Consider the following 16,560-nt stretch of genomic DNA (forward strand, 5'->3'; position numbering starts at 1 on the left):
TTCCCGGCTCGCCCTCGTGCCCCCAGCAACATTCCCTGGCTCCACCCCCGTCCCCCCATGGTCCCCGTGCTGATAGCGGGAGGGTTGGAATGAGATCCATCTTTAAGGTCCCTTCCAATCCAACCCAATCCATTCTACAGTTACGAGTACTACCAGCATAATTCACTAACTCCCCTTAGTGTTCCCAGTTCACTCCCAGCATCATTCCTGGCTTCCACTCCGTGCTCTCATTCCATCCCAGTTCTTCCAGTATCGCTTCGTGGTTACCCTTGGCGCACCCAGTGCCACTCCCTGGCTCTCCACCAGTGCTCCCAGGTCCCTCCCAACGCACCCAATGCTACTCTCTGGCTTCTCCCTATGCTTTCCCTTCCCGCCCAGTTTCACTCCCTCCGGTGCTCCCAGTACAAAGGCACTGGCTCGCCCCAGTGTTCCCAGCCCATTCCCAGGCACGGGCAGGTTTCCCGCCTCCCCCCGCCGGGAGCCGGTACCGGCCGCTCCGGGAGCCGCGCGCGGGACGGGACGGGCGGGACGCGGAGCGGGCACGGCCGCCGGCGCGCGCGCGCCCGCCGCGCGTGACGTGCGCGCCGCCGGGGCCGCCCGGCGCGATCAGAGCGGCGCGCGCGGGCGGGGGCCGGGCCGGTACAGGGCGGGCCCGCTCGCGCGCGCGCGCCAGGAGCGGGGAAGGGCGGGGGAGCGGCGCGGGGGCGGCCCCGGCCCCGCCCGCCGGATAAAGCCCTGGGCGGCGCGCGTGGCCGGCAGAGCGCAGCGGCGGGGCGGGAGCGCTTTACGTGCGGCGCAGTCCCCTCCGCCTGCCCTCGGCGGGACTCTAGTGGCGGCGGCGGTAGCGACGGGGGGCATGCGGGGCCGCGGGGCGACGCGCCGCAGCGGCGGCGGCGAGCACATGGCATAGCCGGGGGACGGCGGCGAGCGCCGGGCCGGCGTCACAGCGGGTCCGGCGGGGCGAGCGCGGCTCTCTGCATGTGGCAAGTGAGGAGGCGAGCCAGGGAGCCCGGCGGCACCGGCGAGCACCCGGCGGCGCGGTCCTGAGCCGCCCGCCCGCCCGCCATGGATTGCAGCCTCCTGCGGACCCTCGTGAGCCGATACGTGAGTACCGCCGGTGCCGCTCGACCCCGGGCGCCGGGGGCAGCAGGAAGGGCTCGGTCAGGAGTTGGGCGGTCCCGTGACCGGCTCGGCGGCCGGGGAGCCTCGGGGCCGCCGCACGTGATGCCCGGTGCAAGCGGGGATGCGGCGGCGGCGGCGGCGGCACCGGGTGCCGTGCGCTCCTCGCAGCCCGCCCGCCCCACGGGACTGTCCTTCGCTGAACCTCCGCGGCTTGACCTGAGTTCAGAGCGCTGTAATTCCCAGTGTGCTGCCATACGTAGTTGGCAGGGCAAATAAAATCTCCAGCTCTCTAGCTGCTTTTTTTTTTTAATATGTTTGTTTTTGGTTTGTTTATTACCTTTCTCTTCCCTATATTGTTTCAGTCAAGCGACTTTTGTTTTTTTTTTTTTGGAATTGTCCAGTTTAAGGATACATACGAATGGTCGGAACGGTCCCAAGTTTTTGTAGGTGTGCCTAGTAAGATTCAAACACGCCAGACTTGAGAGTGCTCCGGGCAAAGAGGGCAGATGTGGATTGTTGGTCAGCATGGGAAAACCCATTCCCAGCGCCCGAGAGGGCAACTGGGCAGCGCGTTAGAGTTGGGTCCGAGTGTAGGCTGAGGTGCGTCAGTGAGTGCAGCTCCTGTTCCATGGGAGCCCTAATAAATGCTCAGGATAATGGTTTAAGTAGCTTAGCAGGATGCCTGTAAGTGTGGGGTTGTACAAGGCATGGGGACCACCAGTACTAAGACATGGCAAATTCCTGCTTTTGGGCATAGAAGTAATTTTTAAAAGGTAGGGAGATATAATACAAATTTTCAAGTACAAATAACTTTTCTTCCTACTCAGGAAGTACTTTTGCCTTGGTCAGAGCACTCAAGTTTTCTCACTTACAGTAAGTACGCTTAGTTTTGTGTGTGCCAGGAGCTGTGTCCACCTAATACAGGCTGAAGTCTGTCTTTTTGAAGGATAAATGAAGAAAAGTAGCAGAGATGAAAATTGTTACCCTTTTTTCTTCTGATTTACAGTAGGATATATGTGGGATGAGGAGAGAGTAGAGATGTGAGTGTTAAAAGCAGCTATGTGTGTGTGGATCTTTAGAAAGTGGTCCTAAGAGAACAAAGAGAATACTCCAAATAATGTGTAGCAGCAATAATGATGAGGTATGAGAGAATGGTCTCTATGGATGTAAAGACCAGGTGAGTTGTGCTGAGGTCTCTTTGGAAAGAGGTAGGATCGCTTTGGGTGTAGGGATCTGTCAGTGCTGATCTAACGGTTGGATTTAGTTTAAGATTTCTTCTTTTGTGTTTGCTCACATCTGGAGCCTGTACAAATGGCATGGTCGTTTTGCACAGAGCAAGCACACTGTTAAATCCCTTGTGCATAGCATTGTTGGTGACCTCTTCCAAGGTAGGCTTAAGCATCAAATATGAAGGAAGTGGACTCGAGAGCAGCTGCAGTGAAGATCCATGAGAAGACAGTATGTGGAAAGTAAGGAGCTTGAGCTCTTGAGTTGTGGACTGTCACTACTCTCCTGCACTGCTGATGAGACTAAGGCTGCAGTCTAAAAGATAAATGAAACATTATTATATCCCATGTGAAGAAGGCTTTCTGTTGCCTAGGACACACTGCCTTCTGTAGTGTGTGTATGCCGACAGGCTATGCCTAGGTAATTGCCTAGGGTGATCCATGCTGCCTTGTATATTTTCACCTGTTGCTTCTTGTTATTTTGCTTTTGGTCAGTGTCTTAACTTAGAAGCCTTTCTTCCACGGAAAGGTAATGTTAAGGAAAAGGTGCTCTAAGTACATTTGTGTTCATTTCAGTAAGACCGTTGAGGTCTGGTAACCTTATGTTTGTGTTGCATGGTTTTTCTCGTCTGTTTCTCTTTTGTATCTCCATGGTTCAACTACTTTTGCATATCTACAGCAGTGAAAATGAAAAGTACTAGTTTGACTTCTGGGCCTGAAGCTGACTGCTCTGCATGAGTAGCAGATGTACATGTCAGGTGCATCACTCCAGAGCTGTTCACCAAAGCTCCGTGTGCACCAGCCTGGCGCACAGATGTAGATGCGCTTGCCACTTTCCAAACTGCTTTTAATAAGGGAGACAAGGCAGAGACTTCTGTGGGAGAGCTGGAGTGGACAGTTACATCTTGTGTTTATTCCAAAGTAGGCTCAAACTTGGCTTTAGTTAAAGCCAATACAAAAACTGTTTCATGATCAGGGTCTTAGAACTATGAATTTTTGTTCTGCGAGTCTCCTGGACTTGTTCAGCTTCAGGTCCTTCCTAGAGAAGACTGGTCTCTGGGTTATGCTGAAAACCTTGGGTGCTGCATCTGGAGATGCCGGCTTAGCTGGGAGCTCTCATGATCCCAGGAAAACAAACAGTTGGGATGTGATGTACTAATGGAGACTTCTAATAGAATGGTTTCTAACAGTTCTGTGTCATTACTTTTCTTTCTTGGTCCTGTTCGTTGTAGGACATAAAAGTATAAGCTAAATACTGGAGGGTTTGTTGTGATTGGGAAGTTCCCTCTGGTTTCTCTTTCTCTTACTGGACAGTTTGTGTCCTGAAGCAGTGCAAAATCAGTGCAGATATTTCCAAGGCCCTGTGGAAGAGTAGCAATGACTGGGTGCTGTCAGCTTCCTGGTTGGCATTTTCAAATATTTGCTGTTTTACCTGCATTGAGTGTCCTTTTTATATCTTCAAGGCATTGAAGAGTTTAGTGCTGTGGGTTGAATAAGATGTATGTTCAGCATGCTAGTCATACTGTACTTCATATCTCTTCACCAGGAGATGTTGTAGTCTCTTAGAAGGACAGAGGGAATTGTCTTTATCTTACTAAATTTTAAAATGACATTCTTTTGTTCTGCCTCTTAAGATCATCCTGCAAATTTTGGGTTCTTTTCACTTCACCTTTTGCGTCCTGTAACCATGACTGCAGCCATACTCAATTTGCAGGACTGATGGTGGAAAATAACTTTGTTATGGAAAAAGTGTTTGTTTCACTGCAGTACAGCTGACATGAAGTTCAGTTTTCCAAATCCTTTGGAAGCTGATAAGCAGCATTGTAATTTTCTTACTTGTGTCTGTTGAGGTAAATCTGTAGATTTTACTGCTTTAGAATGTGTATGATGTACATTAGAGGTATCTTTAAGTAACAAAATAGAAACATCCTAATTTACAGCTTTGCTTCTACATGGAATCATAGGAACTGAATAAGTCTTCTACATTAAGATAAATAAGATAAATTTTGACACCAAAAATTTATTATTTCCCAAATAGTGGAAATAATGGCTAATATGAACATTACTAGGTGGGACTGTACTTTTTGTCACATACTCTATAAAAATAGAACCTTTTTTGTAGATGTTGCTTTTGCATCAGACAAAACACTTTGCTGTCTTCTCCCTGGATTCCCCAGAGGATATGTGCTACCCCAGGGAGGGCAGCTGCACAGCCAGAGAATACAGAATTAGCATGGGGTATCCTGTAAGTGGCATGCAGAACCTACTTAGTAACAAGAGAAACTTGTTAGCTTAATAATAAGCACTACACTATTTAGGGAAAAAACAAGCATACGATGGCAATTAAAACTGCCTCCATACAAGATTAGCTTCTGTTTTGTAGTTAAATTATTTGGGACACTGTGGATATCATTAGGTGATCTGTTCTGCCTGTGTTAATGCAGCTGCTTTAGTTTTCTCTGATCACTTATTTTTTGCTGGTGATATGACTTCTGCAGTCTGTCCCCATCATAGTCAAAAGTCGGTTAATAATATTTAAATTATTTTAAATTTTGGTGACATCTTTCACCAAATGAACACTTTTCTTAATAAAACATGGGCATATGTTTTTTGCAGCTGTTCATGGCTGAGCATGGATTTCAATATTCCTGAAGATTGTTGATTTGACTGTATCTGGGCAATCTGGGAAGATGTTGCCCATCAGCATATGCCTGTTGGGACACTAAATGGTTGCTGAACATCTTGCTGCCTAAGGTGACAGTCTGTTCTGTATTTGTAAGACAGCTGGCCCTGGTCTCTAAAAGCCCCTGCCCAGGTTGATGGCTTTAGGTTGTACAGTAAATACTACTGGGTCAGAGGTCTGTATTACTGATGAGTTTTGCCTGTGTTACGTAGTATATTTAGAGATCTTGCTACTTTACTGCTTCTCTTCTTTCGGGTTCTTGTGTTACTTTAGGATTACAAATCTGGATCTTAAGTATTTGTTACCTGTGTAAGCATCTCTAAATGGAGGTAGTAGCAGGTAAGACATGTTTCCAGAAGGAGCAGTGATTTACTACAGCTTTGGTCTCTGGGGAGCTGCTGGCCTATTAGTTGTGCAAAAGATCTCTTTTTTTGGGAGGCTGGAATAAATTGAGTTTACAAATGGATGCTCTATTTTTCACTTTTGTAGAAGTGGGTCAACTTTAATTGTAGTTTGAAAAGACATTTGACTAGCCTAACCAGGAAGTTATTGTAGGGATTTTTAACAACTTCTTAACTAAGTTTCATGACAGCCTGTGACTTTTTGTCATTGACTTAGATGATTTTGTTGCTTTTGATTGGCATTATAATTCTAAAACTTTTTTCTAATTAGATTTCCTAAGTATTTTACTTGTGTATGTAGTCTTAGTAGATATAAATTAATATTGAATTTAAGTTTATTTATTTTTCTAACTTTGATGCAGTAGAGGTTGATAACTGCTTTGATAGGAAAACTGGTGAAGTTGTAAGCCTTGGTGCTTTACAGTCATTTGTGTCTTAAAGGACAGTCCATTTGTCAAGTGTTTCAGATCACCTATTGTTTTTAGTCTAAATTTAGTTAATTCGTTTGAGGGTGTTTGGTTCTTGCTTTTGCTTCTGAATTTATTCAGCCTCCTTTGCAGTCTTACAGATGAGTATTAAACTGGTGCTGTCTGTTTCTTAGTCAAAGTTCCTGTTAAACAGTTTTCTTCCTAGGCAAGTAAGTCAAAAGCATTGTTATGTTTTGTTTGTAAGTTCAGAGATATAATTTGACAAAATCTGAAGCTGTTTTAAGCTGTATATAAACACATTTATATGACTGACTTTGTCTGCTGGCTGCATTGAGTGTACAAAAGATGCTCTCTGTAGGATCTATATATGTATTCATGGGTCAGCAATTAGTAGCTTGCAACTCTTAAGGGTTTGTGTCTATTCCTGGTATGTAATCCATTTTTGTTATCTCTTGTGCAAGTCTGTGTGTCACAATGTTTTTCTGAAACTTGAGATGCTTCCCATCTCTCGGCCCTGCTTCACTGCAGGTACCAGTTCTTCCTGCTGTGGAAGGTTCAACAGAGGGCATCAAACAGCACGAGTAACTTTTGAATTCCTGTTTCCCTAAGCACCATTGCTTTGTTATTTGCCTAATTGCCTTTTTCTCTTATTTTTTGGGGGGGTAGTTATCTGTATGGAGTGCTTCCTGCTGACTTTTCAGCAATTTATTTAAAAAGGGCAAAGTTTCAGAGCTTTACTTAAGTTAAATTTGTTGAATGTGACTGACAGAATTTAGCACTCCTGCAAATTTCACTCTTCACACTGGTAGTGAGTCTTGTGTTCATTCTGGCTTGTAATGTACTCTAAAGATGTGTCAGTATTATCTGATGCTCAAAAGTGCCCAGATATTCTCCCTTCCCTCCCTTCTCCCATCAGTTATTTATTGCTGAAGGGCAATAAACATGGAGAACTGCATGAGCTTTGTTTTTTCCCCTCCCCCCCCACTCCATCAATTAACTAATTTACACAAGAAAAACATAATTTCCTTTTTCTTTTGAGAATAAACAAATGAAAGGAGGACATTGTGTATGTAAAACAGTTAACTTGCAGGAAGTCACTGTACATATTGCATGCTGGTTGCTATTGACTACAAAATATTACTCATCTGCACTCATCAGATGTTCTATGATAGTAGAAAACATTGCTTTTGGAGCATCTAAATTGTAGAACTGTTTCTGTGACTTAAAATAGACCAAGAAGTTGTGATCTTTTTTAAGGATCAAAAATCCTGAGATGAGAACTGTCTAGTTGCTTTTGTCTCTTGATAACATGTTGTTTGGCTTAAAAAAAGTTTAATATTGTTCCACTTTTATGCGTTTTCTCAAGCACCACTGAGTATCAGTTCAGCAAGCAGGAAGCCTTTTGAAAATTATTTTTGGGAATGGAAGAGGACAAAGTGACACATAGCATGTTTGTAGTTTAACATCTCTTAGCACCATTTCTCATTGATTCTTTTTCTTCTGTCACACAGTAGTGGTCATACAGCACTCAGAAAATGGTGACTGGGCTGGCAAGTAAAGTATTCCACAAATACCATGGCTGGCTACTGTTTGTGGTATTGAGATAAGCATAATAAAACTTAATCCATTTAACTAGGTTGAAGTATGACTGGAAACCCATTGTGGTTTCTGAGGTGGGATGCCTGCTGCATGTCATGTGCGGGTGTGTCAGGGAGCAGAAACAAGGGAAAACTGTGTCGCAGAGAAGACTGAGCTGATGTTTTAGAACCTGTTATGCAACTGGATTCAACTTTACTGGTTTTTTTCTTTGGTTTTTTGTTGGGCTTTTTTTTTGTTGTTGTTGTTGTTTGAGCAAGATATCATACCTCTGCTCCTACAAGCCTTTTAGACAGATGATATTTTTTCCAGAATAATTCTGGTTATTCAAGTGGCTTACTATTACACAGGATAACGTATTATTTTTATAGTTGTTGAGGAACATTTCAGCAGAAGTTCATCCTGAGCTGTGAAGTAAAATGACACTGGAATGCTATTATCTTCTCGGCTATAATTACCATGGCAACAGCTGCAGGTAGACAAGGCAAACCAGGGATTCTTATTCTACATCATATGTACACAAGCTGTTTTTCTCCCCTCTCAGTAATGACTCTGAGAAGCTTGTGGCACAGACTCTTGAGTCGTCATTAGAACTGTTTAATTTGTTTGGTTTTTTTTTTCAATTCAACTTTGATTGTAATTTTGAAAGTATTGAGTATTTGTGATACTATATTAAAAAATGCCCTCTTTTTCGGAAGAAACTGACAGCCTAGCTTGGATTGTTCTAGGAGACTGAGGAGGTGGGCTGGTGGCCCAGTAGTTTTTTTGTTGGGAAGATCACAGAAGATAAATGATAAATCACCTAGATATCTTTCTGCTCCTGGATGTTAATTTCTATGTGCATTCATCCTTTCTTGGGATAGGGATAAGAGTATCATCCACCTTTCCCGTAGCAAGAAGTTGTAAGGGCAGTTTAATGCTTCCAGGTAACAAAATTACTGTGTCACAGGAAGAAAACTGGGTGTGAACACAAGTTTGTAATGACTGTGGTTTGGGGTTGTTTTTTTTCTTGTTACCTAAGTGTTCTGCATTGCTTCTCATGATACCACCTCTTTCCCTCTTTTTTCTCCATCTGCATTTATATGCATTCATGTGCAGATGGGTGTACATGTGCTTCTTTAAATCGTGTGCTATTCATTTAGCAATGTCAAAAATTATGCCAAGATTTACCAGGGATGCAGATGTGTATTGGTATTTAAAAAAAAAGGGTCTTCATATGAGCCCTTTTCTGATTACTGAGGCATACTGGGAAAGTGTGTTTTGATGTGCTTCTTATTTACAGCATCCTTGTTGTTACTACTAGCATGGAAGCTTAACAATTTGGAGATTTCATAGAAACATTTTTCCTTTTCTTTTTGCTCTTCCCTGTAGACTAATTTCCCTTTTTGAAATAGGAGAATCTGTTTCCTTCATTAATCATTAAGCTCATCTAGATACGGGCCATGGTGAGGGGGGAATAGTGTTTCTTTTTCCTGGTGACACTCACTAATCTCTTTGCTTCAGTCCAAAGAGGATTTCATCTAACCTATTTTGAATAGAGGATTAAGGACAATTAGGCTCTTCCTCTGCTTCACCATTAAGATGGGATGTTGTGAAATCCTCTGAAAAGAACATCTGCTGATGTGCCATTAAAGTTTTGCAAAATTAATGTTAATAATCAAAATAGTTGTATGCAGAAAACAAACCTTGTGTATGAAGTACTTGTCTGGAAATAATTGTATGGATGGACTGGGGAGAGGGAAAGACTACTGAACTGTTTGCCCAGTAGTTTTTTTTGTCTCTAAGGCTTCGAATTTACACTGTGGAGTAGACATGCAGATGAACCAAAATGGATTTTTTGTTATCTGAATTGCATCAGTAGCTTCCAGTTCATGCTTAGCATCTTACATAGTTCTTCACTTCTTTTCAAAGTCCTATTAATGAGCTGTTTGCAGAAATTATTTATGCTAGTTATATTCATTTTAAGTAGCATCTCTTGAGATGAATCTGAATCAGCAGTGGCATTTGATGGCTAGCAAGGCACTTCTATATTTGTCGAGAGGTCATTAGAAAATAAAACTGAAAAATGCTATTGTTACTGGAACATATATGATGTGCCTAAGACAGTATAAGGATTAATGTGAAGGAAAAATGTGTGTATTTTTGAGAAGTTTGGCTTGCAATTTTATACTGTAAATGATGGAACTGGTTGCCTTCCATGAAGCATGGATAGTAGCCTGTGAAGCTACAAAGAAGGCAGTTGAATGACACTTGTCTCTGAGAAATTGCACTTGTAGACTTAATTTCATTAATAGTAGTTGTAGGTAGGTTACTGAAACTCAAAGGTTCTTTAGGTTTGTTTCCTGCAGAACACTAGAGAGTCAAATCTAATCCTGTTTTTTGGAATGGTAATATATCTGAAGAAGGGTTGTCGAGAAAAAGCTGAAGTCCATTTACTTGGTCTTATTCTTGAGGTGACTGTGGGTGGAATAAACTGTAATTTCCCAGGCTGGCATTATCCATGGTTCAGGACTGAGAGGAGTGTTTGGCTCTGGGATTCCAAAGCTCACTGCAAGGAGAATTGGGTTCTGTTGAAATGTATCTGGTGTCTTTGCCTATGGCTTGGGCTTGAGACTATAATAATAGAGGGCATGCCTGTTGCTGGATGAGTTTTGGGAATGTGGGGGAATTTGACATCTGCTTATTCAGTGAATACTTTTTAGAGGGGGAAGACATTATTTAAAATTTAATTGCATGAAAGTTATTAAAAACCAGGCTTCCATTTAATCTTACTATAAAATGTGACTGTGTAGATATACACTCTTTTATTATGTGAAATACAATATGTATGAAAGAGGTTACTATACATGTAGGCTTAAACCAGTTTATTGACTGAGTCATGGCTAAAAAAGTAAACTTTTATGCTGATACTTCCAGAAGTGTAGTGTAAGTAAGTTCAGGCTAGAGGTTGTGCTTTGGTTACTTCCAGAAGTGTAGTGTAAGTAAGTTCAGGCTAGAGGTTGTGCTTTGGTTGAAAAGACTCCTTTGACTCTAAGCAGATTTTGATAGATTAATGTTAGTCCTTTAGTTTAATACTCAACACTTTTTCTGTAAACATAGAATACACTGACATGCTGTTATTTATTGGTGTGTTAGGTGTGTGTTACAAAACAGCTGTAAACATCTTTCTATTAAATTGTGTAGTTCCTTTTAAGTTTTTTTTTCCTGTGGAATTACACTAACAGTAACCATGATGTTAAGAGTTACCTTAATCTTTCATATTCTAGTCTCCTCACCATCAGTTTGAACTTTGGAAAGCTTACCTCTGATAAATCAAACTTCTTGCTCACATAGGCCAAGAAAAAAAGTAATAATAAAAATTTTCTCAGGTAACCTTAAGTATTAAAAAATTATCAAGTTAATTTAATGTTTGAAATCCAGTATATAGATTTTAAAATTTCTTATACTGATTCTTTTAAAAAAGTATTTAGTGTTTTTATCGTTTTTAACCAGAAATAATCAGATTATCAATTCCTGACTACCTCAAACAAGCAATTTTCAGAGTTCTAAACAAATCCCCTTTATTTTTCACTTTAAGCTCTTTCTGTGTTGTTGGTACAACAAATACATAGCTAGTTGAATATATGGTTGGTTGTTAATACCATAGTGGGGAGGATGGGGTCAGGTGGGCTAAAGCTAGGCTAAGAAATTTGTTTAATGATGATTATTGAACACAAGTACACAATTCTTTCACCTTCTAAGATTAAAAAAACCAAAAAGACAGCACAAAACTAATCCACAGGGTTATTTTAACTTCACCTGCAAATGCTGTGGTATTGTTAATCTGCTGAACAATGTTAACTGACTGCTTGCTGTTTGCAGCTGTCAAGTGACCAGATGGCCTAATTTGGTAGGAGGTGCCTGTGTATTGGCACTAAGAGGGAAGAAATGAAGAGAAAAATGGGAAAAAGCTCTCTGCTTAGCCCAGAATGGCATGATTGCTTTAAGCTGATTCATGAATATGAATATGTTGACTTCTTGATGCTGTAAGCTTTTCTCTGACATAAGGAGGTTATGTTTCCATACTGTTGGCTGTAATGACACAGAAGCAATAGGAGAGCTTCACATGCTTTTGTGAAGCAGTGCACAGTGAGCACAGGCAGGTATAAAGACATGTTAATAAAGGGCAGTCTGGATTGTGGCTTTGCATCTCCTGCCTCTTTGAGCCCAGAAGGTCTCAAATTTAGAAGGCCTTTTTGTCTTAAAGGAAGGTTCTTAAGCCTCTGACTTAATTCCTAAGAAGTGGTTACCTTGAGCATTTTTACTCTGTTAGTGATATTTGCTGTAACTTGTTTAAAGATCTTTTATGGCAGCATATATATGTAAGAAGTTTTTTAAAAAATGACTTGAGGCTAGATTTCTGGTGAGAATATGGAATTAAAATATCACTATTCCTTTGCTATTTTCTTGCAAACTCTAAGGTATTTTAAGATGAAAATAATAATGCTTTTACACAGGCATTTGCTTCCTTAAATGTTAAAAATGGTGACAAAAGCCAAACAAAGTTTGCTTGAGTTGTGGCTTGAGTTGAGTTATTGAGAGAACTGCAGATACTTGCAGACCTTTAAGGCAATGGCATATAGTAAAAACAGGGTGCCCCCGAGGTAGGGAATGATTGGCATCTGACTCCTTTGATTCAGAATGCTGAACAATTGCTTTATTAAGCTCTATTCTATTACATTATACTATACTATATTAAAGAGATACTATACTATACTAAATTACATACTAAAGAAAACTCGTGACTGTCTGGAGAGAGCCAGGACTCAGCTTGGAGTGATCGGCTAAGAAAACAGAACAGTCCTCAGCAGAATCCAGTGGACAAATCACTTCAGGTGATCTTCCTAACGTATTCCACATGTGCAAAAACAACAGGAGCAGAGAATAGAGATAAGAATTGTCTTCTCTTTCTCTGAGGTTCCTGGCTGCAATTCTTAGGAAATATCCTTGGAAGTTGTGCCCGCCTGCTCTCTATGAAGGGAGCTGTGGCTACAGTGGCATTGGCTTTTCCTGTTTTCTCCCTCTGCCCGCAGTCAGACCACTTAATTCTGCTTATAATGACTATTTCTTGCTACAGAATAGCAGCTGCTTGGTTATGTGGCTTGTAGCTGATCTTTGACAGCCTATGATAAAGGGAAAAAGTGCTACTGCACTGTCAAATTCATAGTTGTGGCTTGGAGATGTGGAGTGGAAAGGGAGGAATGTGGTCTTTCCAGCCCTATGGACTGGAGCACAGGGAGCTGCCCACCTGGCACTGGGCACTTTGGTCAGTACAGGAGTGAAAAAGCATGTTTGTGGGGCTGCTGGCTGCAGGCAGCTGTATCTTGTCACTTCTTCCTAAAACTGATTAAAGGTGTGGTCTGGACTTTCCTTCAGTTTCCTGCAGTATGTGGAAAAGACCAAAGCAGAAGTGTTAAACAAGCTGAGGCAGTGGTGTATAGCTCCTGGAGCCTTGCAAGAGCTGACAGAAGGGACTCTGGCTGCACACACAGGTCTGTGCTTTTTTTTCCTCTTGGGATGTGCTGTTGGCTCGTTCACAGAGACATCTGTTTCACTTTGCTGAGTGACAAACCACTGGGCAGTGACTGTGTGTGGGTGTATTCCCGGAGAGGCAGCTCTGTTCCTCTGGGTTTGAAGCTGAAATGGGTGAAGCAGTAGCAAGTTTTGCTGGGAGGGAAGGAGTGCTGCCAAGTGCCAGAGTTCTAGTAGTGCTTCTGACTGGGTGACATCCCTGAGTGCTGACTGATGAGTCAGGGGCTGATTTGGCAAGATGCTGACATCCATGGAACGCTGCCTTGTTTTGTGAGTAGCAGCTGGCATCAGAAAAGAAGTAATTGGGAGAGGGGTGGGAGTTAACAGTTTGTGTAAATGTCAAGAAGCTTGAGGACTTACAGAATGAGGAGAAGTATGTGGGGGACTGCATACTGGAGAGAATGTACCTTAAAATTAAACCAACTGGGAAATAACTCCACCTTTTTCTCCCCAGACTCTCTGGTGTGCATGGTCTTGCAGCACTTGTGTCATGTGGCTTGACCTTCCTTAAGTTTTAAGTGCAGTCAAAACATAATGATGTGTCTGGGAAATGGAACAGCACTTAAATGCCTAATGTTTCCTCCTGTGTTTATGAGAAAATGTTTTACAGAAATAAGGATGCCAGTGCAGGAGTACTTCAAGATTATGGAAGCACAGGCAGCTGTGGGAGACTGGTATCTTTGGTTTAATGTGAAGACCAGTGTCAAATGCTTAAAAATCAAGGTTTTCTTTGCATGAAGACAAGGTGTACACAATCTATTTCACTAATGATATTTGAATTAATTAATTCTGAAAATATTTACTTAAACTCAGCATTGCTAAAACAAGCAACAAAAAAAATCTGTTAATATCAGGCTAGTCTGAAAAGGCTTCATGCTTTTTAACTCTTTCAATAAAAAGTGACAAGATGATCTGGAGACATCCCTTCTAACCTGCATTGCTCTAATTCTAAAATAAAAAGTAGTGACTTCTGCTTAATTTAAATGAAAAAATACTCTTGCCTCTTTTGCAGCCATCTTGGTTTTAATCTCTGAGCCTATGGTAGGAATAAGACACCCTAAAGTTTAAAACAGGCTTTGTGGATAAAGCTGCATAACACCCTTAAGTGGTAACCCAGAGGGTCTGCAGCAGAAATTGGACTGTGTGGTGCATTTGTGTTTCAAGTTCACTACAACAGAGGTTCACAAAAACTTCCCTGGGTTTATCTGCTCAGTGAAAACTACTGTAGGTGGAACTGAGGCTTTCATAGCTGTGCACCTGACCAGGCTAAAGTATTTCTCCTGGTTCCTATTCTTCTAGTCAAAGAAAAATTATTGCAGTCAGCCTGTACATGGTTATTATCATCCTTCCCTATTCTCTTTAACTCATGTGCCTATTACAAAAGTTTTTCCTTAAAAAATGGATTTTTCTCAAAGTAGTAAGTGTGAAGCTGTCTGATTCATGCACCCTAATTCAGATGTTCATAATATCTAAGGAAGTCCTAGCCTGAAAAAGGCTGCTGGTGGGTAGCTGGATGGAGGGAGCTGTGGATGTGAGACCCTTTGAGAGCTACATGCCTATAACTTAGTTTGGAAGCTGCTGTTGTGTAAGTGTGACCTGAGAGGCTGGAAAAGAAAGGCTACTATACTTTAATTAGTAACAAATAGTGTGAAAATGCTTGTGCCCTTGAGACTTAAGCTGGCCTGTCTCAGCTTTCATGACAAGATCGTTGTCACCAGAGCACTGATGGGTGCATGTGCTCTGAGGAGTTACTCTGGAGCTCCATTTAGGTGCTGAAACTACATGTGTTTAGTTTTGGGAGTGTGGGAATGGTAAAAAGAAGATAGAAAATAACAACAACTCTAGACCTTGTTATAGAGTTACTTATGCAATGCCATTAATATAGAAAAAATACTGGATCATGGTAATGGGCATGTAGCAGTAAGCTGTTCTTGAAAGACTTCTAGTGGGTCAAGAGATTACAAGTTTTGGAAAGGATCTCAGGCCTTAAATTGAGGAAAAGGTGGTGAAGAGTATTTGACTGTTAGGAAGGAAAATATGAAAGTAAAACCTCCTTGATCTCAGTGCAGTTGACATATTCTCTTAACATAATTTGGGTTAATGCAATGGGTTTCTATGTCTGTTTTAAAATATTAAAAAGAGAAGAATGGTAAAAGAATATTCCATAGAAGAGTGGGAGTCCTTGACTGAAAGAGAAACTTGAGCATCCTGACTTGATATCATGTGCTTGAAGTCACGTGTTGCAGCGTGTCCTTCTGTGGTTTCTGAGCTGGTGGCTGACCGGGAGCAGGCTATAAATACTTCTCTCTTCTCCACTTATGTGGTCAGTTGAAGCTTGATCGAACTTTTATTTAGAACTTGACCACTAAATTGGCAAATTAAGCCAGGTTTCCTGCTTCTGATTTAAAAAAATTGTTAAAAAAAGGCATAGTGAATCTACCTGCTCCTGCCAAGTGTTTTAAATTGGGATGCACTCTTAAGAGGAATGTTCTAAAAGAGGATCTGAAAGTTTTGGTAGATTGTTCCAGGAAGATTTTTCTTCCTCTCTTTGCAGTAGACTTTTGAAGAATTAATGATACTCCTCTGGAAAGGCTGACTCTAGTACAATCTGTTTACATAAAACCATTTTTGCTAAAAATGTTTATTATTATTAGCAAATGTGTTAACACATCTGCTCTTATTTTGCACAGTTCATGGATGTTTCCATTAGCTTTTAAAATGCTGGAGGCATTCCTGAAAAGGGTTAATACTGAGCCTAAGCTCAGAACAGATCCCAGAAAGTATACAGCCCTTGCTCTGGAAGGCATCTACCAGCCTTACTTGGCTTGCTAAAGCTCTGTTTGTCCAGCTTTTGCTTCCTCTGCAGATGGTTCAGGATGCTCTGTTTCTCCATGCACTGTGTCAGAATAATGAATTAATGTTTGTCCAGATGCATCTTAGTCCAGGACCTCAATTTCCCTTTGATGCTACTTCAGGTAATCTTACTATGATTCCTGTTTTTTCTATAAAAGCTTTCTTTCTGCTCGGATTTTCTGGTGCCTTGTTCCACAGTTATTATCCTCCTTGAGCCCAGATTGTGCCAGGAGGGTCTCTCTGCAGTTCTTTCTCTCTGCAGTTCTTTGCCCATCTTGTCTGTGCATCCCTAGTGAGAAGTTACAGGAAGGAACGCAGTGAGCTCCAGATGAGTTCTCATGGCCTAACAGGAACATGGGCTCCCCCTTCCCACAGCCTGCTCTGGCTCATCTGATCCCCAGCTGACCAGATCAGCTGCTGCACTGTGGGGCCTTATACAGGAAGGGTAAATTGACCCTGCTTCCTTTGAAGATCCCACTGCTTTGGGTGTTTGGAAAACTGCAGCCAACAAAGTCTGCTTTTGTTATCTCCCTCAAACTGAGCTCGAGTGTATGACTGAAAGGATTATGCCACACTAGGTTACTAAATATATTTTTGCATGATACTCACACTAAAAAGAAAAACACAATGATAGCTATCTCCAGTAATGACAGGAGTACCTTCTTATAGTGGACATCAGT

The 16,560-nt window shown here is 41.8% G+C and overlaps 1 protein-coding gene across 7 annotated transcripts in view; it reads left to right on the forward strand.

Moving 5' to 3' along the window:
• Nucleotides 1–781: 781 nt before the first annotated feature.
• Nucleotides 782–16,560, forward strand: part of ATP11A (ATPase phospholipid transporting 11A) — a 118,160-nt gene continuing 102,381 nt past the window's right edge. For 3 of the 7 annotated variants that reach the window (XM_030943217.1, XM_030943196.1, XM_030943206.1), the window contains exon 1: nt 782–1,104. In XM_030943217.1, the coding sequence (XP_030799077.1) occupies nt 1,066–1,104 (39 nt within the window). In that variant the 5' untranslated portion in view covers nt 782–1,065. The remainder of the gene's footprint in view (nt 1,105–16,560) is intronic. The other 4 variants (XM_030943180.1, XM_030943225.1, XR_004060514.1 and 1 more) reach the window with 2 other exon arrangements.

Source organism: Camarhynchus parvulus, chromosome 1, assembly GCF_901933205.1.
Source record: "Camarhynchus parvulus chromosome 1, STF_HiC, whole genome shotgun sequence".
In the NCBI taxonomy this organism is placed as follows: domain Eukaryota; kingdom Metazoa; phylum Chordata; class Aves; order Passeriformes; family Thraupidae; genus Camarhynchus; species Camarhynchus parvulus.